Genomic DNA, 22,696 nt, shown 5'->3' on the forward strand with positions numbered 1-22,696 from the left:
TGTAGCAGACCTCATTTCCATAATGATCCTTTCTGGTCCAACTGTTGTTTGCTGCCCCATCATCCCATCTTCATCTGATAGCTGTGGTTGGGCTGACTTTTATCACATGGTGTTGCCCTGGCTCTTTTCTGCTTCTCATGTTAGAACACCTTGTCCGAAAATGCAAAAACAGGAAATATCTTGAATAAAGATAATAGGGGAAATAATTGAGGCCTTCCCACTTTGGGTTTGGGTTTTTTGTTTACTTATTACTAGTCTAAGGTTTAAGTTTAATTAAGTGTCAACAGCTCTATCTGAGCATTAAGTAGTAATTTGAATGTTTTGGGTATTTGTGTAACTGAAAGTAGCTCAATTTCAATGTGGTTGCTTGTATGCTTCATGCTTGACATGCAACAAAACAGTCTCAATGAAGTAATTTGCCATCATACTGTGTAATGTGGCTAAAGATACAGGTATAAATGAAGATGTCAGGACTTCATAGCAGTGATCGCAATGGCTTATTCTGGCTAAAATGCATCTTTGCTTCGAGTTTGTGGTGGTGTTTACTGGTTCCACTTTCCTGCCTGAATCTGATGATCCCAGGTGAATCATTCTGCTTCTGTAATATGAAAGTTTGAGCTAGCCCTGAAATTTATGTCTACACTGCAGTTCTGTAGCAGCAAGACAGAACCTTTCCGGTTTGTATTTGCAGTGTGTGCTTTATGACTGTAAAGGCTGCACCTTTTCATGCTGCAGGAGGAAAATGTAGGTTTTGTTGTAGCTGGGGGTATCCACTAAGAAAGAATTCTGTTAAGACTCTTGTTTTTCCTCCTAGTGTCAAGCTGTGGATCATAGAGTTGTTTAGTTTGGAAGGGACCACAGGATCATGTAGTTGAGCACCATGCAGGGTCAATTAGAGCAGGTTGCCCAGGTCCGTGTCCAGTCAGGTTTTGAATAGCTCCAAGGATGGACACTTTACAGCTTCACTGTGTGACCTGTGCCAGTGTCCGACCACTCTTAGAGGATTTGTTCTCCTTCTGTTGAAGTGGGATGTCCTATGTTTCAGTTTGTGCTTGTTGCCTCTCAGCCTAGGCAAATCTACTCATCTGTAGTCTGGGTAAATCTACTCCTCTCCCTGCACCCCTGTTGGGTACTTACACATGGGTAAGGTTTACCCTGCTGAAGTCTTTACTTCTCCAGGCTGAACAGTCCCAGCTCCCTCAGCCTCTTCTCGTGTGAAAGATGCTTCAGTCCCTTAATCATCTTAGTGGCCCTTTGTTGGACTTCCTCCAGTAAGTCTGCATCTTACATTGTACTGGGGAGCGCGGGACTGGATCCAGTGCTCCCCAGCACTGAGCAAGCTTATCAACCACTCCTCCCAGTTCTTCATTGACTGCAAGCTTGCTGCCAACTTAGAGGGTGCGCTCCATAGTTCAGGCTGCTAATGAGGATGTTGAACACTACTGGTACCAGTATGGAGCCTGGGGTACAACCCCAGTGACTGGGCTTCGTGCTCTGGAGATGATCATTTTCTCTCCTGCAGCTTTCCTTCCTCAATCTCAAGTCCCTGGGTTGCCATACTGAATTTCAGATGAGCTTACCCCCACCCTTTTTGTTGTGCTCTAAATAAATCTTCCTCTTTCCTCCTGTTTTATTTCTCATTATTTTCATCTCTATAGAAGAAAAGCCTGCCTCAGACTTTGTCTGACTTGAATCCTGGAAGAAACAAGTTCTCCAGCTCACGCAGCAGATAGGAATCTTTGTAACAATACTTGTAGTTTTTAAAGGGAAAATAAAACCAAAAATGCCATGGCAGTCAGGGATTGATGTGTCAGATCCTGCTTGTGGGCTTTGTTCCTGTTTGGTTAGATGCAGAGCAGTAGTGATGGGGCAGATGAGTATGGGCACAGCACTGTTGTAACCTGCTGGGTTCAAGCTATTAAAACACAGAGCCACAGCCAACTGTTCTTTGCTTGAAAGGGTGATAAGGGTAACAGTAACAGCAAGCTCTGTATTTGTGGCATGTTTTAGTTACCCAGCTGCACTGGTGTAGTTTTCATCATAGAAAAGAAGCACTTTCTTCTCCTCTCACTGCTCTTTCACAAAGAGGAACATGCTTGAATTGTTGTAATGGGGGTGGATTCTGAAACTCCCTTGATTTCAAAGTCACTTTTCCTTTTAACTCCAGAAAAGCCAGCCTGTTTTTCATAAAGCAGTCTTACAGATACAATTTTCTTTGATCTTAGGATGTATTTGGCATTGTAACAGTACTTAAAATGCTGTAGTTTCAATGTATGACTGAGATTGGATGACTGAGGAGGACTTTTAAGACTGTGATATCAACTTAAGCAAATTTGGTGTTGGGCTACCTTCTTGTTAAGACTAACCGTCAGTGTTACGGGTGAACAAATGGAAGTGTTCTGTGGATTTATTGTATAAAGTTGTATGCTTGAGTGGTGAGAATCCTTTCTCACTCATAAAAGTTATCAATATAGATAAAAGGACTGAAATACAGGACCCACATCCCCTGTCTGATGAAAAGGGTCTATTTGGGCAAGTGCTGGATCTCTTTGTGTTGAGGAATTGGCTGTGGTGTTTCCATCGTTGTCTCTGAGCAGGGTTGAATGGCAGAAAAGTAAAAAAGACCCTTGTATGTCTTCATTCTTTTTAACATTTTCAAGCCCATACTGTCCATCAAGGGAGCAGTAAACACCAGTGGAACATTTTGTGGGACTCTTTGGCCCCGTGATGCCAAAGGAGGGTTCTCACCACTTAAAATTGCATGTTTGTAGCAAATCTTGTCTTTGCTCTGTGTAACAATTTAGCTGAGTTCCTTCTGTTCAGAGCCTCTGTCTCTTCAATGCTTGTTTTATGGAAGTCTGTTTCTTTGCTTCTGTCACGGTGTTACAGCTTTTTGGTCATGCCCAGACTGTTCAGAAGGTTTTAATCAGCAAAAGGCACAAGTTCCACTTCAGTTTCTGTTTTGGTCATCTTGAGGGCAGGCTGTAAACTTTGTCTTTACTTGGTGTTGAAAGTAAACATTTTTGAACGTAGATTAACAGTGTTTCTTTCCACAATATAACTAGGGATGAGCAAAGTAATGCTTTAAACATGAACTGAAGTGACCGCAGTTAACCTGAAGTCTGTTTACCATTGGTTCAGATTCTTCTGTCTTTTTAGGACCTTGCCATCAATGTGCTTCAAAGTAGGTAATTTTTTGTGCATCCTTTGAACCCCTTAGGATTGTTTTTAACTTTCAAGCCTTACTTGAGTGATTGGCAGTATCCTTTACTTGTTTTATTTCTTAAGTGTGCTAAATACACAAAATGTATTCTTTTGTGGTGAGAAAGATTGCGAGACTGCCCCATTGCTTTGCTTCTCTTTCTTCTAGGCTTCAAACAAACTGATTCTTCCTGGCCACCATAATACCTGCAGCATGTGAGGCATTAGAGCATTAGGGTATTATTTCATGAATGCATTGATGTTTCTCTGGATAGTTAATGTATTTTATCTGTCAGCAGGGAGGAATGTGCTGTACAGCTTGCTCCTTCTGCGAGTGGTCTGACTCATGAGCTTGAGGTACTTCAGAAGGATTTCAGCACTCCATCCCATTCTTCAGTCTTGCATTTGCTTTTCTAATAATAGAAGCAGCAGTACAGACAGTGGAGTGGCTTCTTGGCTGCTGCAGTTTATGACCAGTATAGCCATGAAAGCTGATATCAGTCACAGTCTTCACGTTTCACAGTCCACATTTGCTTATGTGGCTGCAAACACTGTCTCTCTCATACTGCTCCTTGGAAGCAGTAACCACTGTATACAACTGAGGTTCCAGTTTGGATGATCAGAACTAGGAGCTGTGTGCCTTTGGTGCCTTTACGTTCAAGCACTGTTGTGGGAGCAGCATAAATAGCTGCTGGGAGACCTCCAGGGTGTGTCCAGTGAGAGATGTGTTCTTGTAAGACTTAGGATATATTGGAACTATTTCTTCAGTACCTATAGTGAGCATAGCTTCTGTATCCTGACAGAATTTGTTGACTTGAAAAGTTTTCTTATCATATAAACTGCTTGCCTAGCATAATTGTGAGGAGGTGAAGCTCTTGAGGTGGTGCTGCCTGTACTGAAGTCAGTGGAAGAAGTTTGCTTCACTGAAGATGAGCTAAGGTTTCACTTTTATTGATTCTCACTCACAGATGGGTAAGAGGAGGCCTCTCTTCAGCCACAAGCATCATCTCTCGTGCCAGTGAATTATAGAACTCAAGCAAACTGTACCCATGAGGTCTTGAGCATGCACTCCAGGAAAATTAAGTCAGCCTTCAAAAGCAGTCATCACTAGGGCCCGTTTCCAAAAGGAACTGCTGTGCTTTAGGAAAAATGTGGTTCTTGGGCTGGCTGGAAAGGGGGAAGAGCCAGGGCATCTCTATTGTAATTGTCTCCTGTTTTTAACACCTCTTCCTGTCGGTGAATTGAAGTAAGAGTGTGGGCTGATTAAGGGCGTAAATATTGTGACTGCTAAAGTCCTCTTCTCCACAAAGCAGTTCTGCCTGTCAGCTGCAGATAGAGAGGGAAAGGAAGCAAAAAAGAGTGGAACTGAAGGCCAAAGGAAATGTGCATTGTTTCTTGCAGTGAAGCGTAGAGGTGTGCAAGATGGTCTGTCACAGAAACACACAGATGGTGACTGGGCCATGTTAAACCTGATCTTGGTTTATTTAACGTGGAGTCTAGGAACTCCCTTTATCTGCAGGCTTCTCTTCCCCAGCTGCTGCTTCTTTGACTTCTCAATGATAAACACTTTTCTTGATGGAAATAAAAGGAACAGTTTGTCAGCCCAGGTCAGTTTATCATCATTATGAAAGTCTGAGCCAAGTTAGCTGTAGAAGAGGCTTCTTTTGGTATCAAAATCTTGTTTGAAACAGATTTTCACAACCTTAAGGTTTGTATATTGTAAGAGCATTGAAATTGCCCATACTTCTGTAGCGAGGGTACATTCTTTAGTATGAAATGAAAGATAACACATTAAACGAAGCTGTGTTTAAGGAGATGTTATGTTGTGTGCATGTTCTTTCCCTCCTTTTCCAGACTACTTTTACTGATCACTTGTATGTCTTGTGTGTACACAGACACAATATGTGAGGGTTTCCTCGGCAGTATGAATTTTGGCAGGAAGGGGTGGGATAGGAAGAGCTCTTTTTCTCTTTTCTATAATATGTGTCTGATTTAACATAGGTGGTTTAAAATACTTTCTAACCCTAAAATACATGCTTAATAAGTGTAAAAACCTAACTGCGTGCTGATTTACTTAGTCCGCTCTTTTTTTCATGTAGGCAACCAATTCAGAGAGACAAATGCCTTGAACCTTTCTGTTAAGGGGAAAATCCCGCACCTTTAGTATACTCTTTTTTTTTTTTTTTTTTTTAATGCTGTCTAGGCATGCTAAGTAGTATTCAACCTCTCATGTCACTTCTGGGATTTCTTAATGCCAGCTATCAAAGAATCTCGTCTACAGAGGTGAGACAAATGAGTTTAACAACTGTACATAGCTACTCTAGCTGAAACATGCTCTGATGAGCCATTTGTGAGTTAAGAGTAAGGCAGGGTGCAACTTGCCAGACAAAACTGCTTGAGTGTGAGGAGTGTTTAAAACATAGAAACCTGATTGAGTTACAGTCACTATTGAATACCTAATAATAATGTTCCCTCTTTGAGGAAGCAAAGGAGACTGTCTGTTAATAGTGCCATTTATTTGCTGCTGAAGGTTTCCAAGCGATTGATTTTGTACTCTTCAGTTCTGTGTGTTGCCAACCTGCAGCTGCTTGGAACAGGTTTTCTTGCCTCGTGGATGCAAGCGATTATGAGTGATGAGAAGAAAACTGAACTAAGGAGTGAGAAGTTCTGGGGTAAAAGTTCTCCAGTTTCTAGAGAAAGTTGTGTATCTTGTCTGTAGACTCAAATCTAAACAGCAAATGAATTTCCAAATCAATGTATTTACATATATAACAACTTTCAGGGGTTTTATCTAGACTGGTTTATGGGTTTGAGGGTTTTAATTATTGTGATTAGAACACTTAGAGTTTCCCCGACCTTGCTATAAAGCATGGGTCTTTCATCTTTTTTATATATGGAATTAACATGGTAGCTTGTAGGATTGGGTGCTAGTAGGAGAATTGCCTTTGGTTCCTTCGCTGCCCATTTCCAAATGCCTGGAGGCTTTTTCTTTTTTCCTTGCTTTCCAGTTCAGTGGGGAAATAAGAAGTTAAGACCCAATGCCTCATGAAATAATAGCCCTAGGTATTCATTGGAACTTAAGCTGCCAATAAAATTTATGCTGATTTTTACACACTGTAGTAAAACTAGTAACTAATGAAGAAGAGATGGTTGAAAATCTCAGAACATATCTGAAGTTTTAAAATGCAGTATGCAAAATGAAGTTAGTTCAAATTCATTGCTAGGCAATTGTGTGGATATTGCCATTCTTGCCAGGTATGTATGAAATTAATCTATGGAATTGTTAGTTAGCTGAGTAGTCATTTGCCCAGTCTAATGACATACTGCAATTAAAGTGCCTGAATATTTATACATAGCAATGCTTACATGCACACAGTTATGTTAAGGACAAAACAGCCAATCATATAGTCACAGAATGGCTTGGGCTGGAAAGGATCTTAAGATCATCCAGTTCCAACCCCCTGCCACAGAAAGGGACACTTCACATTAGACCATATCGCCCAAGGCTCTGTCCAACCTGGCCTTGAACACTGCCAGGGATGGGGCATTTACCACTTATCCCTGGGCACCCTGTGCCAGCACCTCAGCACCCTCACAGGGAAAAGCTTCTGCCTTAGATCTAACCTGAACTTGCCCTGTTTCAGTTTGAATCCATCACCCCTTGTCCTGTCGCTACAGTCTCTGATGAAGAGTCCCTCTCCAGCACCCTTGTAGCCCCCTTCAGACAGTGGAAGCTGTTCTGTGGTCTCCACACAGCTGAGCTGAACAGCCCCAATGTTCTCAGCCTGTCTGCATACAGGAGGTGCTGCAGCCCCTGAGCATCCTTGTGGCCTCCTCTGGGCTTGCTCGAGCAGTTCCACGTCCTTCTGCAACCGGGGCTGGATGCAGTATCCAAGTGAGGTCTCACGAGAGCAGTGGGGCAGGATCACCTCCTGCTGGTCATGCTCCTTTTGATGCAGGCCAGGTTTCTGGGCTCAAGCACATGCTGAAGCCAGCTCATGTTCAGTTTCTCATCAACCAACACCCCCAAGTCCTTCTCAGGGCTGCTCTGAATCACTTCTCTGCCCAGCCTGTGTTTGTGCCTGGGATTGCCCCAACCCAGTGCAGGACCTTGCACTTGGCCTTGTTGAACTTTGTGAGGTTGGTAATATTCTGAGAACTCTCAATAGATATATTTAGATTTATAAAAGTTCAGTAAAAACATGGAAAAAACTCTTTCATTGCTTTTATTTTCCCCTTTAAGCTCTGCAGGGATGAGCTCATGCAAAGCTTGGTTTGTTGCTCATCAGATGAAATATTTTCTTGATGTTTTAGAGACTCGTGTCCGTCTCGGACTTGTTATAAGAGAAGGGTATCTCTTTCTTGTCTTGCGGCGCATGCAGTTGCAAGTAACGTTGTCTTCATCCTTTCCTGGAGAAGCCTTTTCCTTGCAATGCTACGTCACAGATGAAGAACCTCTTACAGCTAAGCCAGTCATGTCTCAATCTTGGGGGGGGGAAGATGTCATTACTCATCAGGATTACCAGATTTGCTTGGCACTGAGTGTACTATGGTTTTGAATTTCCGTGTTGAACTGATTTCCTGCTTTTTCCTTACTTTATGTTATTTCACTATGTTAAACTGCATTTTCAGAAACCTTACTATTGCGAGGCTACAGACACAGACCCAGTATCCCTATGAAATGCACCCCAGCAATAGAAGGTAGCTGTGGAGCAATGTTTGCTGGTTTTCAGGCTCCTGAGTGACGAACAGTTGTCTTTGAACTGGTTTTTGTCTGGTTGCAGTGGAGCAAAGCAGCGTTCCTGGTTCTGCTGCCATGCAGCTGGGGTTTTGATGTGACTGTTTCCAACTGCAGTGGAGCAATGTAATAGCACAAGTATTTCTGAAAGCACAAGTTGATCCTTTGGGGTATTTCAGTGTGGTGGAATAATTGAAGACAGGCATTTCTTTCCCCCACTGACTTTAAGGGGACAATGAACTTAAAGTTCTAGATATTTGAAGGGGTTTTTCCTTCTTTAAGAATGTGTGGTAATGGCAGTGACTTTTCTGCACACTTGTGTGGTTTGCTGTTCAGTTTCTCATCCAGAAATGCTCTGCGAAGGACTTGCACAAACCGATTCCTTTCTCCTTGGTAATCAGGTCAATCAGTTGACCATAAAGCATTATTAAGCACAAGAAACACACTGATTGCCTGAGGAGAAATGACAGGGCAAAGGAACTAGAGGATGTCCAGCTGAATCACTGTGAGTTTAACAACTTCCTACCTGTCAGCTGAGCCACAGAAGTTGAGCTGTTAGCCTGGCCAGTTGATGGATAAAGAGAGTTCTCCTCTTTAGTTGTTTTCAAGTGCATGCACTTATGGCTGACATTCTTCAGTCGTGAGCTTTAATCCTGCAGAAAGTTAGATCTGTGAAACATATTTGAAGGCTAAAAAGAGTTTCTTTTTAAGCTGCTCTACAGTAGAACTGATGGGTAGCATTAATCTATGTGTTCCGGGGCAGTATCTGTAATAAAGTAAACCATTTTTCTCTGGGTGATCTAGAAATAAAAGAATTGTATTTGGAAATGATGAGCTACTTGTGAGAAACCTTGTTTTGCAGATGCTGATTGTATTTAGTACTTGGTTTTTATTACTGTCCAAAGGCCACACTCCAGTAAGACAATTGTATCTTGGCTTCTTAATAAAGACACTGAAGTAATACTTTCAGAATCAGTATGACTCATTTCTCTGTAAAGCATTTCTTATTTCATCTTAGTTTCTTGCTTTGTGGGGTACTGCCATAGGCAGGCATGTGAAATACTTGATAAGGAGGGTGCATGGTGAACTGTGACTGCCACAACCAGGCATTTCCCAGCTTCCACAGAGTTAAGAGAGGACATTAGAGGGAATTTGCATGTAATTGAGGAGGAGGGATAAAGGGGAATCTTCTAAGTTCATGTTAAGAAAAAGAGAGGATCTGTGCTTAGCTTGCCCAGGGAAAGGAAGTTGAACATTACGGAGTGAATGCACCTTCCTACCTTCTTATCTCTGATTCTACTTGTAAATACAGCATTTCATTTATTTACTTTGTGTTCAAGTCTTACTTCAATACTAACATAATAAAGTGACAGTTTTCAAAGGCCTGTTGCTAAATGGATTTCTGCGAGGACAGGGAAGCTGTGCAGGGACTCCAGGGTGTTGTCTTCAGTATATTACCTATTGCTTTTGCATCAGTTAAACCACTGTTTCAGACACAAATAGTAGTAAAGTAATTAATTGTCCTGTGATGAGAGTTGTTCATTGCCTGGAAATCTGTTAATGACAGTGCTGAAGATTCAGCAGTGGAGCTGAAATACTTCCTTTGATGTTGGAAATAATAGCGAGTGAGAACCACTTAAGCTTCCTATCCTACATGCATGGGCAATGTGTGTTGCCTCTCCTTTTGAACTTCACAGGACTGCTCTGCTCATCTTTTCCGTTACCCTGCACTGCAGTAACCATCCCTTTTATTGAAGAGGGGCCAGACTCCATGTGCTTGTCTTTTTGCCCCAGTGGCAGCATTAGACATATTCTGGTCTTCAATTTACAACAGGCTTACAACCTGGTTTTCCATCCTGTGTTCTTGTCTGGGAGGCAGTCGTCTCTCTTTTTCTGTTTAGTTACTTGGTGATGATGGAAGCAGCAATTTGAGCTCCTTTTTCATACCTCAGGAATTCTTGGTAGTCAGGGTAAATGTTGGCTGATCAGCAGCTGTAGCTTCCTCCTGACATCATTCTTACCACTGGACTATCAGCTCTACAGAAGAGTGACTAATAGTTTCTGTCATTTGAGCAGCATTCTCTGAAGCCACTTTCTTGCCTAGAGCTAGCTTGTTTAGATGTGAATTACTGAGTTTGTTTAATGTAGCATTTTAAACCCAATGATCCAACTGCAGAATTTTGGTTTGCTTTTACCGGGGTTGTTTATTAATAGTAAGTGTAGAAATGAAACAAACTTGCTAAGTTAAAAACAAATGACCAAAAACCATCTCTGCCAGCGTGATTTGTTTTTTAATCTAATGAGGTGAGACAGTTGAATTTGAAAGCTGGGTCAAAAGCTTATGTAATTTTGAGACCCTAAATATAGAATGGTGTAATGACACAAAAAGATCAATCTCTGTGCATATGTTCTGGTAGAGAACTTTTGTTTTGTTCTTATTCTGTGCATGCAATTTAAAACTAAGCTGGATACCCTCTGCTTAGAAAAATGGTCTTGCTGATATTCCTATCTTTACGCTATGTGCCAATTTAAATGGACATGTAGCATGTAGCTTCCTTTGTTACAATTATCTGGGTCTTTGGGGTTTTTTGTTACGTTTATAGTCATTGTAAAATTGACCTTTTTACGTTATTTTTTTCAATAGTAGTGGAATGGGGTGATGATGTTAATGCAGTATCAGAAGATGAAGCCATGGTGCTGGTGAACCATCAAGCAACAGGTGACGTCTGCACTCTGATGATGTGCCTTCAGGATAAAGGCACGGTAGGCTACGACTGGGGAGTGGGATAGCTTCCGTGTACGTGAACTGTCACCTTGTGTGTGGGGTGCTCACATCTGTGTGTGGGGTATTGATGACTGACTTGGGTGTTAATAATCTCAAGGCCCTGATCAGATTTGCTTTAATGTGACAGCCAGTACCTTGGAGCAGGTTTTAGACCATAAAGGTTGCCTTTAAAGAACGTTAAATAGGAGCTGAGTCAGTGTGCATCCTGTTTACGTTAACGCAGGGAAGCAGATCTCCTGGCAGGTAATCATGTACTTGACTTCTCACCTCATGCTCTTGTGCAGCTTCTGCTAACTTTGCTCAAACCAGCACAAGTCTGGCTTCTTGGCTGTGACTTTATTCCAGCATGGAATTTTTCGCAAAGTCGGAAGCAAGTTGTGCATTGGAATTTTCATATATAGGAGTTCAGAAACTGAAGGTGACTTCCTTATGACAACATGTCCACACTAAGCCAGCTAGCTGAGGTCAAAATTGCTTGAGCTCTTATTTTACAAGCCCTTAAGCATTTTTTTTGTGAGAAGTGCAGCTAATGTCAATTGTTTCATGCACTGCTGTTCAGAAGATTCCCATCTAGGAAGTGTAGTGCTGAAAACTGGAATATGGGATCTAAACAGGCTAGCAAATCTATGTGCAGGTCAGGAGGAGGGGGGTGTGTAGGATTAGGCTGCAAAGGGTGGACAGTATACCTGGCAAGGTGAAAAAGCACCTCAGCTGTGTCTTAGTGTTGTCTTCTTTCTCAAGACCATACAGTGAAGAAACAAGGAAAACAACAACTGCTTTTTGTTGCATCTGTAACTGTGGCACTGTTGGGGTATATTAATATAGATTGGGTGTACATTGAATCTCTATCAGGTATTTCAGTTTTCTCTCAAAACCAAAACACCCCAAACACTCAAACAAACCCAGTTCAGAAAAGAAACCATGGAAATACCCGTCAGGATTGAGCAGAGACAGATTTCTTTCTTCCTCCTGTAGCCTAGAGAAAACTGGGTTTAAAAGTACTTTTAATTGCTTGAATTTCTTTGGGTATTGAGGAAGTTAAATGAATTCTCTACCATACCCCAGTGAGGAGAATGACAGAATAAATGCTCTTTAATTCCCTTCATCAAGATTATGCATAGGACAATCTTACGATGAAGATACAACCCTGAGGGCATAGTCCAGTGGCTATGTTATTGCGCATAGTCTTGACTATGCATATATCAAGTGTTTTTAAATATCATAGGGCTTCATTGACTCATGTATGTATAATAGTATATATGTAAGTCCACGCTGTGTTTACCCTGTTTGACTCCATAGCTAAGAAGTTTCGGTCAAGACAGAGCAGTGAATGTAGAGGATGTTAAAAACAGAGGAAGGAATAATCTTCACTATGGAAAGTGTTAGGTTTGCAGGCTTTCAGAAAAGCAAATCATCCTTAAAAGCACTTTTTTTTTCCCTTAAGTAATTGCAGTCAATGCTTTTTGAATATACATGCCTAGAGCCTAGTATGGCTTTAATGGTTTTAGCTGATCAAGAGATAGTTAAAAAGAAAGCTTCAACACATGCATCAAGCATAGCATGAGTAGTACAAGTGGCTAAAAATAATGAGAAAGATCAGGATAGTTAATCCTTGATAGAACTTGCTGAATCAGGTGTTCTTAAATAGCATGCTTCGGATTTCTGAACAGAGCGGGTTGCCTGTAAGTGACTGTGAAACCACTGGAGAGGATAAAAACACAAACCTACCTGTCCAAAAGGAATCTTTAGGCTATAGGCAACTACTTAAATTAGGCAGTCTTCTTTAAATACAATTTAAACTTAACGTGGAGTCCTTCACAACCTTGATATTCATCTGCTAGTAACAACATGGCAGCCTTACAGTGTCTGAAGGGGCCTACAAGGATGCTGGAGAGGGACTCTTCATCAGGGACCATAGCAATAGGACAAGCAGTAGGGAGTGACCTCTCTGGACTTGCTCCAACAGCTCCATGTCCTTCTTACACGCTGTGGATCTCCTCCTAGCACAAGTGCAGGACTTTGCTGTCTCAAATTGCCTCCGAATGCTGCAGTCTTGATTCTTTTTCAATAGAATGTAAACATTCAGAAAAGGCCTGCAGGCGTCTGTCCTACACAGCTGTATCAAAACCGTATAGTAATAGTGTATCTTTGTGTGAGTGGTACATACTAGCTTTGTAAGTGCTAAGACAAGACTGAGCAATCACAACAGTAACACCTTCCACTGGAGCAGGTTGCTCCAAGCCCCGTCCAGCCTGGCCTTGAACACTGCCACGGATGGGGCAGCCACAGCTTCTCTGGCCACCCTGTGCCCGCACCTCAGCACCCTCACAGGGAAGAGCTTCTGCCTTAGATCTAACCTGAACTTGCCCTATTTCAGTTTGAACCCATCACCCCTTGTCCTATGGCTGCAGACCCTGATGAAGAGTCCCTCTCCAGCATCCTTGTAGCCCCCTTCAGACACTGGAAGCTGCTCTGAGGTCTCCACGCAGCTTCTCTTCTCCAGGCTGAACAGCCCCAATGTTCTCAGCCTGTCTCCATATGGGAGGTGCTGCAGCCCCTGAGCATCCTTGTGGCCTCCTCTGGACTGCCTGCAACAGCTCCATGTCCTTCTTATGCTGAAGACACCAGCACTGCACCCAGTGCTGCAAGTGGCGTCTCACGAGAGCAGAGCAGAGGGGCAGGACCACCTGCCTCAACCTGCTGGTCTCACTGCTGGTGATGCAGCCCAGCACACAGGTGGTTTCTGGGCTCAAGCACACACTGAAGCCAGCTCATGTTCAGTTTCTCATCAACCAACACCCCTAAATATTGCTTGACTAACACATGTTACCATAAGACAAGCCACATAGCAAGGCTTCAGGTGAATCAGAAGTGACCTAATTATACTTTTTATATAGTTCAAGAAATTGCCCCAGTTTGTGAGAGGAAGTGTTAAAACACACTCCGTTAGTTGAGGTCTCATGAACATTAAAGGTTATGTGTTTAAGAAAGAGAAGTAGGTTAAAATGCTGCTATTGCTGCTTTCCGACTGGATTAGGACTGATAAATGTGGCTGTTTTTTCTGATTCACAGCAGAAAGCAGTGCCAGGAAGGGTGCAGTGAGGAGGAAGAAAGTAGAGCTTGCAGCTGGTTTGAGTGCAGGTTTCTTTGTTAAGGTCGAGGTGCTTGAAAGATGAAAGTCAGTCTATTCAGGTTGCTGTGTTCTGAAACGTGTGCAATGAAAGTGGGTCTGTGAATAGGAGGCACCTACATTTTGTAATAAAAGTGGTAAAAACTTTTTCTGCATTCTGAACTTATTTGAGCAGGAAGGATGAAGCAAAAAGTACCCGCAACAGGATCCAAACCTTCTTTCAATCCATAAACAACTACAAATCTGTGCTCAACACACTTCTGAATGTCTTTGCTTAAACCCCCTTGAAATGCAAGTGATAAAGACTTATCTCATGAGCACTGTTTCATTCCTGAGGATTCTAAACAGAAGAGCCACCAGCAGTATCTTGCAGTGTGATCTGTCCTGCTGTTGGTAGTGGAACAGGATGAATATCCATTAGTCTAGTTTGCCTTTTGGTTGCAGATGATACATGTGTCCTGTTCTTCCTTTTCAGCTTTATGTGTTTGAGTTTGTGTATATATTCATTAATTCATACATTAAAAATACTTCCTCTTTGTACTTCTAACCACCGCCCAGGCTTATAGGCAGGTTTGTAGTCACTGAGCTCTAGAGTTTGCCTCTTTGTAGCCCGCTTGCAGCAAACTGCCTGTATGTTTTGTCTTAGTTATAACTTGTATGTCACACTCACCTTTGACAAAGTCACGTCATTCGCTCTCAAAAAGCCTAAGGAAGCCTATGGATGGCACAGCCTTTAGATGAACTGTGTCATCTAAAACATGGTGAGATGGGCTTCAGACTCAGAAGAGCAATGGTCAACTTTCAGGATACACCTACTGGCATCTAAATAAAAATATAGTAAAAGGTGGTATGGGAGGAAAGAAGCATTAACACTGCTGGGAAAGAGTTCCTCCTCCAGGACTGCCCTGAAACATCCTGGAGAAGAATGGCAACTTCTCAAAAGACACAGATCTTTTGGGGGAAGCACGTTATTAAGCCTGCTGACTTCCTCCAGTAACGTAGATTATGTTGGTTTAACTTCTGTTTGCTATTTTGACAGTTAACTGTCAAAATGCCAACATATGAGGCGAACGCTGACAGTCATATGTGTGCTGCTGCAGGCTGAGTCCTTGTCAGGAGTTTTGGTGGTGTTTTTATCCAAGGATATGGTTCCTTACACGGCCTCTCATCTATGGGCTGGTGCACAGGCATGAACTCGGATACTCTAGTGCCTTGAGGAGTGATAATATCTCAGTGCTTTTTTTAACTGCTGTCCCTTGGGCTCACCTCTTCTTTTTTTGTCTCCTCCCTGAGGCTTTCTAATTTACTGAAATGGAAAGGATATAAATCTCTGCAAGAGGAATTTTTGCTTTAAGATCCTCTCTTTTATTGAACCCAGGCCTGGGGATAGCTCTATGGGAAACCATTTCACTAGTATTAGAGTCTCAGGTGGGGACTTCTATCTAGAAACAAGTTTTTCTTCTCTCACTCACAAATACCTTGTGTGTCTTTGTTTCCTTGGATGTATCTAGTAGTGAAGCGCCACTGGCAGGCAAGAGAGCATACTCGCATGTCACAGGGAAGAACTGGATGCTTGTTTCTAAAGCAAAACCTTTCATATCTTTGAAAGCTGTTCTCTTCTGAGACACGCTTTCCTTTTCCCCTTCCAGTGATGTTGAAGGGTCCAGAAATGGGTGCTCTTGTATTATCCAAGATCTTCAAGTAGAAAGGTTCCTAGTATTAAAACCACAGAAGTTGAGGTGTTCTTAATGTGGTCTTAGGCAAGGATGTGAATTCAGAATTCACTGGGAAATCAGCTAAATGTCTAAGGCAATCAGGTATCTCAGTGTTCTTTGGCAGCTGTGTTCTTGCAGGTGTGTAAAAAAAAAAAAACTTCACTTTGAGCATCCAACTGCAGTTGTTTAAGGTTAAGTGAAAGAAACAGGGTATGTGACAGTTCTCTTGCTCCAGATATATATAACCCAGGATTCATTTATAACTTCTGTGGTCAAAAGGGAGCATAGGTAATCAGAGAACTCCAAAAGATAATTAGATTTCTTTGGACGAAAGACTTACTGATGCATGCAATTCTAGACCCCAATTGTAAATTCTAGAGCTGCTTTTACAAAACAGAATTCCTGCATTAAACAGGATCTGCTTCCTTCTTCATATTCCACATGGAGATGTGAAAACAGGGAAAAGCCACCCTCTTGCACTGTTTTGTTAGAAGTATTGTTAATGTGATGGATGTGGTTTATAAATATTTCAGTTACTGTGCAAGCTTTTGGTGTTTGTAGGTGTGATCAGCTAATACATTATATTTTCCAGAGGAAATCTTTACTTCCTAGACTGCTTTCTTTCTGCTTTGGCATCTTTCAGTTCTGTAGGATACATCATTGGAGGCAAAGCAGGAGGTGCCTGTTTTAGATTAAAGAAATGATCATGTGACTACCAGAGGAATGTCATGGTTCTCCATGTGCTGTTTTGATAGTGGAAAATGGAAGAGTGCTATGTTACATGACTTAAAGTTTCACTGAACTTGAATCAGTCTTAGTGTGGCCTTATAACATAGGGAAGAGTAAAGGCAGCGAACCTAGTGTATGACAGCATGTAGGAGACAATGGGGTTTTCAGTTCTGTAGAGCAAATTTGTGCCCCTCTCAACATCTACATGTAGGAGCTATGCAGGAGAAAGACTTTGTTAGAGAAGAAGCTTTTTCCTTATGTTATTTACCTCTTTTGGAGTAACTCTTCTATTTTAAATCTTAAAGGACTGATCAGGTATATGCCTTTGCTCTCCTGTAAGAAATGATGGTCAAAGTGAATCTGATGGCACAACCTCTATTTTTGCCTTCTTGTTATGCGTCTTGGCCAGGACAAGGAGCATGACTTCATGAAGTGTTCAGGAATGTATGTGGTGCTCTGCCATAAGAGAAATGAATAATGGCATGTGGGCTGTCCAGAGGCCTCTCTAAATGCTGCTGTATAAAGAGTGAGCATGTGTGGAGCGTGTGCACGTCAGAAGCATGAGAACAACGTGATCTCATTCCCCAAGTAGAAGTAACTATAAGGAAATATGGTTTTGTGGTATACATAAACCAGTTGGAGGTTTCAGATACAGATCTGTATCATTTTGTGTACTTTAATGATCACTGAAGATGGGTTTAGTTTGCAGCTGGCTTAAAATTGTGGTGGTACATCAGTAGAAGCATTACAGCACCTGTGTGAAAAGGCAGAGTAGAAATCACTTCAGCATGTGGCTAATAGTGCAGAACTGTGTATTATATTGCCAAAAGGCAGCTATTTAATCCTGTTCTTGGGGGAGAAGTGTAGCATCTCTGCTGCTTTAGACTTAAAGGCATAAAAGACTTTATATACATTTGCTAGTTTTGTTGCTGTTGCGAGGGTGGTAAGAATGTGACCAGCATATGCATAATTCTCTGCACTTGGTATTTACTAAGCTTCTTTTGGTAACTTTTCAGGTTGTCCGTCAGATGATGTGGCTGATGGATCATATTTTTAAGTATACAAACTTTGGCATCGTGTCTCTAATCCATGGAGACTTCTTTATAAGACAGGTAAGTGAAAACACGTAGTAGCGCTTTGAATTTATCCTTGTGTTTGGAACACTGTGGCCTTACGGAACTTTCTCATTACCTCCTGGATGGTTTGCAGGATGAAATAACTATGCTGTAATGTGTATGTTTGGGTAGAGCTTTGTTCTGCTTTTGTTTCCCAAGCTTATTTTATTATATGCCTAGACACAAATGTTTATGGAATCCAGCCGTGATGGGAGGCTTTTATGAGAGGAGTGCAAGCACAGTACATGGGCAGGCCTTTTAGTCTCCCTGCTTCTTACTGCCATTGTTGGCACCTTTCTTCTTTCCTTAGTGACCTTGAAGCTGTGGACTGCTTCAAGTCTGGCTAGGTCACTGTTCTGACTGTCAAAGTGTCAGATAAAGAAAGGCAGGACCATTCCTTTCGAGGCTGACATGGTGGCAGACCAGTTTAAGGCAGTGAAGGACCTGCATAAATAGTAATTGGTTCTTGAAGGTTAATTCTTCGAGCATCAGGAAGGAATGTGCATTGAGCTCAGCATCTCAAATGTTAAGGAGTGAAAACCTCAGGTCATTTCTTACAATTTGGAGGTTTTTTCTTATTTGGTAGCTGTTGATCCAGCTGCACTCTAAAACCAGAAACCTGGAAGTGTGTAATGCTGAGTGTGAACCCGCAGCCAGTTTGTGAACTGCAACATCCAGCATATTCCTTTCTTTCCTCTGCTTATTTTTATTTGTCCAGACTTAAAATGCATGGGCAGCCAGAGAGAATTAATGAATTTTCACCTTACAGCAAAAAAGCAGCTAAATGACTCAGAATGGAATGATGAAATACTTTATCACAGCTATACATAGCTGAAATTCTATTTCTCACTAAGACTAGAGGCATGGTTAGAAAACCTCAGGCAAATAATTAGATAGTAAGATTAAGGTCTGTTGAGATAACACAACTGTGTACTGTGAGAGGATGGAAAGGAACAGGGTTTGACACTGTAAAATGTCTATTTCAGTAGTTAAAATACATCAGATACACTTTTTTGAGGTACGCGTGGCTGTCAGGTTGACTGTAATTTCTGAAGGTGGTCTTGCAGTTCCAGTTCCAAATCCAAACCATTTCTGAGCTACAAAACCTAAGGCTTTTCCTCATTTTTGTCAGGTGGCTGAGATATGCAACAGCATCACAAGTAAAATGAGATCAACATGAGTCTAAATATAAACCAAGTGAAATAAATTGTTTCCTGGCTGTTAGTTAGCCATTGGGTGTAGCAAAACCACTAAGTATAGAAAGGCCCTAGTAATGTTTGGATGAGCAAATATTTTTTCTCCTGTAAAATAATCTAATTTGATTATGGTGCAATGCATCTGATTTGTTTGAAATGCACATTAGCTTCATTTTCATGAGCAGCTCCAGTGGCAGTTTTAGGGATTCTTCCGAGGCCTACCAGGAGTTGACCATTTTTTCCTCTTCTCCCATTAAAGAGTTTACTGGAAGCAGAGACTGTCAGTACATTGCCATATCCATGATGCAAAGTGCATCCTAAGGAATTTCTCAGCAGTCTATTGCTGCCTCTTTTCTTTTCTCTAAAGGAAAGAAGGCTGAGCCCTGTGATGGAGATCAACTAGCCATGGTCTTCAGGAGTTGGGTGTACTAAGGAGTTGCTTCTATATGACTGACTTTCTCTTCTTTCTGGATAATATGTTAACTGTGTTTTATCTTCCGTGGTTTTCTTTAGCCATGGGTGCTTTTAAACACTCCTTTTTCCCATTTAGTCCATTGGGCTTTTTTTGTATTGCAGAATCATCTGAAACCTCACAGGATTTGCTAAACTGCAGTTTATTCACCAGTCATATTTGTTAGGTTTGTTCAGGTTTGGGAGAGTTCTAATGTCTAGCATGTGAAAAGATTACTGTTTGCTGTTTCCTTAACTCCTGTGCTACCCTGAAGTCCTGTGGTCTGGTGAGAAAGCACTGGTTTAACTGAGGGACTTTTATATTGCTCTTTAATGTAATCAGATAGAGCCTTTTCCTTCCCTTGCGTCCCTGGCAGTGGTCAAGTTGGATGGAGCCTTGTGCAACGTGGTCTAGGGTGAGGCATTCCTGCGGTAATGAAGGGCACATCTCACTGTCTTAACTGAAGAAGCTGTGCTAATACATAGGAGAGGAGAAATGAACAAGTCACTTGAGCACCACAGATTTGGGTGAAAGCTGTGGTTCTGCTTTGGTAACCCCACTCAGGGCTGGTCTCGAGGTCTGTGGTGCCCCTGCAATCCTAATAGAAGCTAGAGGCGAGGGGAGAGGTGCATAGAGGATAGTGGAAGCAAAGATCCTGTTTGGCTTGCAGAAATGCCTGATGATAGATAGACCACAGAACCATAGCTTGACCTCTAGGCTGTGTTTGCAGAATTCAGTTTAGCAAATTCAGCTTGAGACACAGTAACAGCTAGGAAATCCTGCAAACACATCCTCCTCGTACATGGAGTTCCCAGTTACGGTCTGGATGTCGCTTTTGCAGAGAATTCGTCAAATCAGGAGCTTCATCCCCAGTTTCAGGAAAGCTTTTTCAGCCTCTCTGCAAAGTGGCATTAATTCAGCCACCAGTGGGTACGCTGAGGAGAACACTGGTTTGTGTTGTCTTAGGGGCTTGTTTGTACCTCTGACAAGAGAGGACTCTTAGGAATGTAATAATTATCTGGCTAATATTATCTCTCTTAAGCATTCATTTCATTTAGGCGATGTTTTATCCTTACAGGGAAGAGCACACCGTGACCAGCAGCTTGTGTTACTCAAGGAGCATCTAGAAAAGTATTACAGGAGCCGCAATCGGAAATGGATTGTTTTATTTCCAGAGGGTGGCTTTCTTAGGAAAAGGAGAGAAACGAGCCAGGCATTTGCCAAGAAAAACAATTTGCCATTTCTTAAACATGTTACCCTGCCAAGACTTGGGGCAACGCAAGTAATCCTGGAAACACTTGTCGCGCCGCAAGAAAACGGAACTCCAGCGGGTGGAGGTGCTGTGATAAGAGGTAAAGACCACTTCACTCTTGTGGGGAAAAAGCAAATTGAATGTCCAAGATTGGAGTTACTGTGTTGAACTGGTCTCTTTTAGTGTCAGAGTGCATCCATAATGGACCATTGTATTTATGTACGTGCTTTCATATTTACTTTTAGCTCCACCAGCTTTATTTTTTGCTGTTGAGATGAAAAAGAAGCCCATAGTTTTAATTTGATAGGGTCTACTGTGTGTCTGTGTGAATGCTTGCCTTGGGGCACATGATGGGTAAAGCAGATACTGGAATGAGAACCCAGAGTCAGCAAGGTCGGCTGCTCCTTGGAGCAAGCTTGATGGTATGCACTGGTTTATGGTAGTATGGAACTGTAGTAAGTGTTTCTGGAATATGCAAACTATGTCCAGGTTCATATTCCTGGCTTCAGAAGTTCATTTGCATCCAGTACTCTCCATTTTATTCCTCCTCTTGAACTATATTCTATTGAGTTCTTCTATCCTTTACAGATTTTTATGGGAGCTGTCCACTTTGTTGCTGAAGTTAATTGTTACTGATGACTCAATTTGAAGGATGGTTTTGGCTGTCCTTTGTTAAAAGAGTTGTGAGGGAATAAGAATATTCCTGCAGCATTATTATTCTGGGACACCTGGGCTGAAGGGGAGGGTATAGCTGGGATATAAATGATGTCTGTAGTAACAGCACTTGGTGGTTTTAGTTTCTCTGTTCATATAATTAACTTCTTGGCATGTTCAAGTGCAGGGTTAAATCTTGCTTAACCTCATTGTGGATTGTTACTTGTCACAGAAACAGTGGTTGGGGGGTTGAGGTGGTTTCTTGGTGATGGGTGGTGCTGGGATTTCCAGATCCAAATGATGAACAGTCATTTAGCAGTTTGAATCAAAGGTTCATACTAATGAAGCCACAGATGCAAAAGGCTTTGGTTTTTTTTCTGTTCAAGTTTCAGGGTTAGCAGGAACCCTCAGACAGAAATTGCTTCCAGATAATCTTGTCAACATAGGAAACAGATGGAGATGATGCACTTGCAGGAATGGAGGGAATCTTTTAAATCGGCTGAAAATGAAGCTGTGGCATGCATCAGAGTATTTCCTTTCAGGCTACATTCAGAAAAGCAAGGCTGAAGGAAGCCCTTGTCTTAGAAGGTTTCAGGTTTAAAAGAGAGAAAAAGAATAGGCCTTGTTAAGAGTTAACTTTCTTAAGGAGAAAAGTTTGACCTGTTCCTGTTCTATTTCTTCCTGTCTCAAAGGTAAAAAGGTAGGAAAAGTAAGAAGTTCCTCAATTAGTTACAGGCTGGAAGGGGACCAAAAGCACTTCTCAAATACCAGCTTAATGTTTTCCTACTCTCTGCCATCAGCTTAGCAGAACCTCAGACCTGGTGCTTTTTGAATGACATGAGTCAGGCTCCAGAGAAGTGAGTATTTGACGGTGATTGGCCTAACTGGGTGCTGAATGAAAGTGTTGTTTCAGAAATGCATGGAACCACCGCTCTCCATCCTATCCAGAAGACAGCAGGAAAGATGAGTGGGCAAAAACAGGGAAGAAATGCATGTGTTTAGCTGTCATTCTTTCAGAGTGGCATGTATGAAAACAAAAGGGATGAGAAAGAGAAGTGAAAGTAAACTTTATATGGTAGGGAAGAGTAATACATTATTTGATACATAGTGAAGCTGAGGTATTTTAAGTCCTCCCAAACAGTTGGCACTTCGAAGGAGTTTGGAGGAGTTGTTTGCTGAATAGAGGCATTCCAGAGCTTATTTTTGATCAATATTGCTCTAGTTATGTTTTTTTAAGTCTGCTTTATTTTACTATGTAGCAACTTTTTGCCTGATAAGAGGTTGCTATGAGCTTGGTTAGAAGCATATTGAAATCTTATCTTGCTGTTTTCAACCGCAGCACAGTACATCCAGTTCTGATGCTTATTCTAAGAGAAATTCAGTTTTCCCTTCTGCAGAGCTGGACACTAGACTTCATAATTGGTTGGTTTTATTTAAACCAGACTTTTTGATTCACTGTTGCGAGGAATGTGGGAAGGCTTGCTTTTTTTGTTATCCGGGAATAAGGGCTTCTTCTTTTGTTCCAGGTGATTTGTGATTTGTTGTGGAGAGATCTTGGGGTGATGAGTAAGATGTTCAGTCTGAGAGCTGATCTTTGGGGCAAAACATTAATTTTAAGGTCAGTGGTCCAGTTGAACACACAAGGACAGATAGAGAACAAAGGATGAGTTACAAGAACACGTTGCTATGCAGGGGAAGGCAACAGTGTCTTTTGGCTGCTATCGGAGTGA

General features: G+C 41.8%; 1 protein-coding gene across 1 annotated transcript in view; it reads left to right on the top strand.

Annotated features, from left to right (window-relative positions):
• The window catches only part of LPGAT1 (lysophosphatidylglycerol acyltransferase 1), a 56,872-nt gene that overhangs the window by 15,449 nt on the left and 18,727 nt on the right, over positions 1-22,696 (top strand). The window contains exons 2-4 of the mRNA XM_062622709.1: positions 10,584-10,702; positions 17,315-17,410; positions 20,139-20,412. Coding sequence (XP_062478693.1) covers positions 10,584-10,702; positions 17,315-17,410; positions 20,139-20,412 — 489 coding nt within the window. The remainder of the gene's footprint in view (positions 1-10,583; positions 10,703-17,314; positions 17,411-20,138; positions 20,413-22,696) is intronic.

This window comes from Pezoporus occidentalis, unplaced genomic scaffold, assembly GCF_034315485.1.
Source record: "Pezoporus occidentalis ecotype Australia unplaced genomic scaffold, CSIRO_AGI_Poc_V1 ctg245, whole genome shotgun sequence".
NCBI classification, from domain to species: domain Eukaryota; kingdom Metazoa; phylum Chordata; class Aves; order Psittaciformes; family Psittacidae; genus Pezoporus; species Pezoporus occidentalis.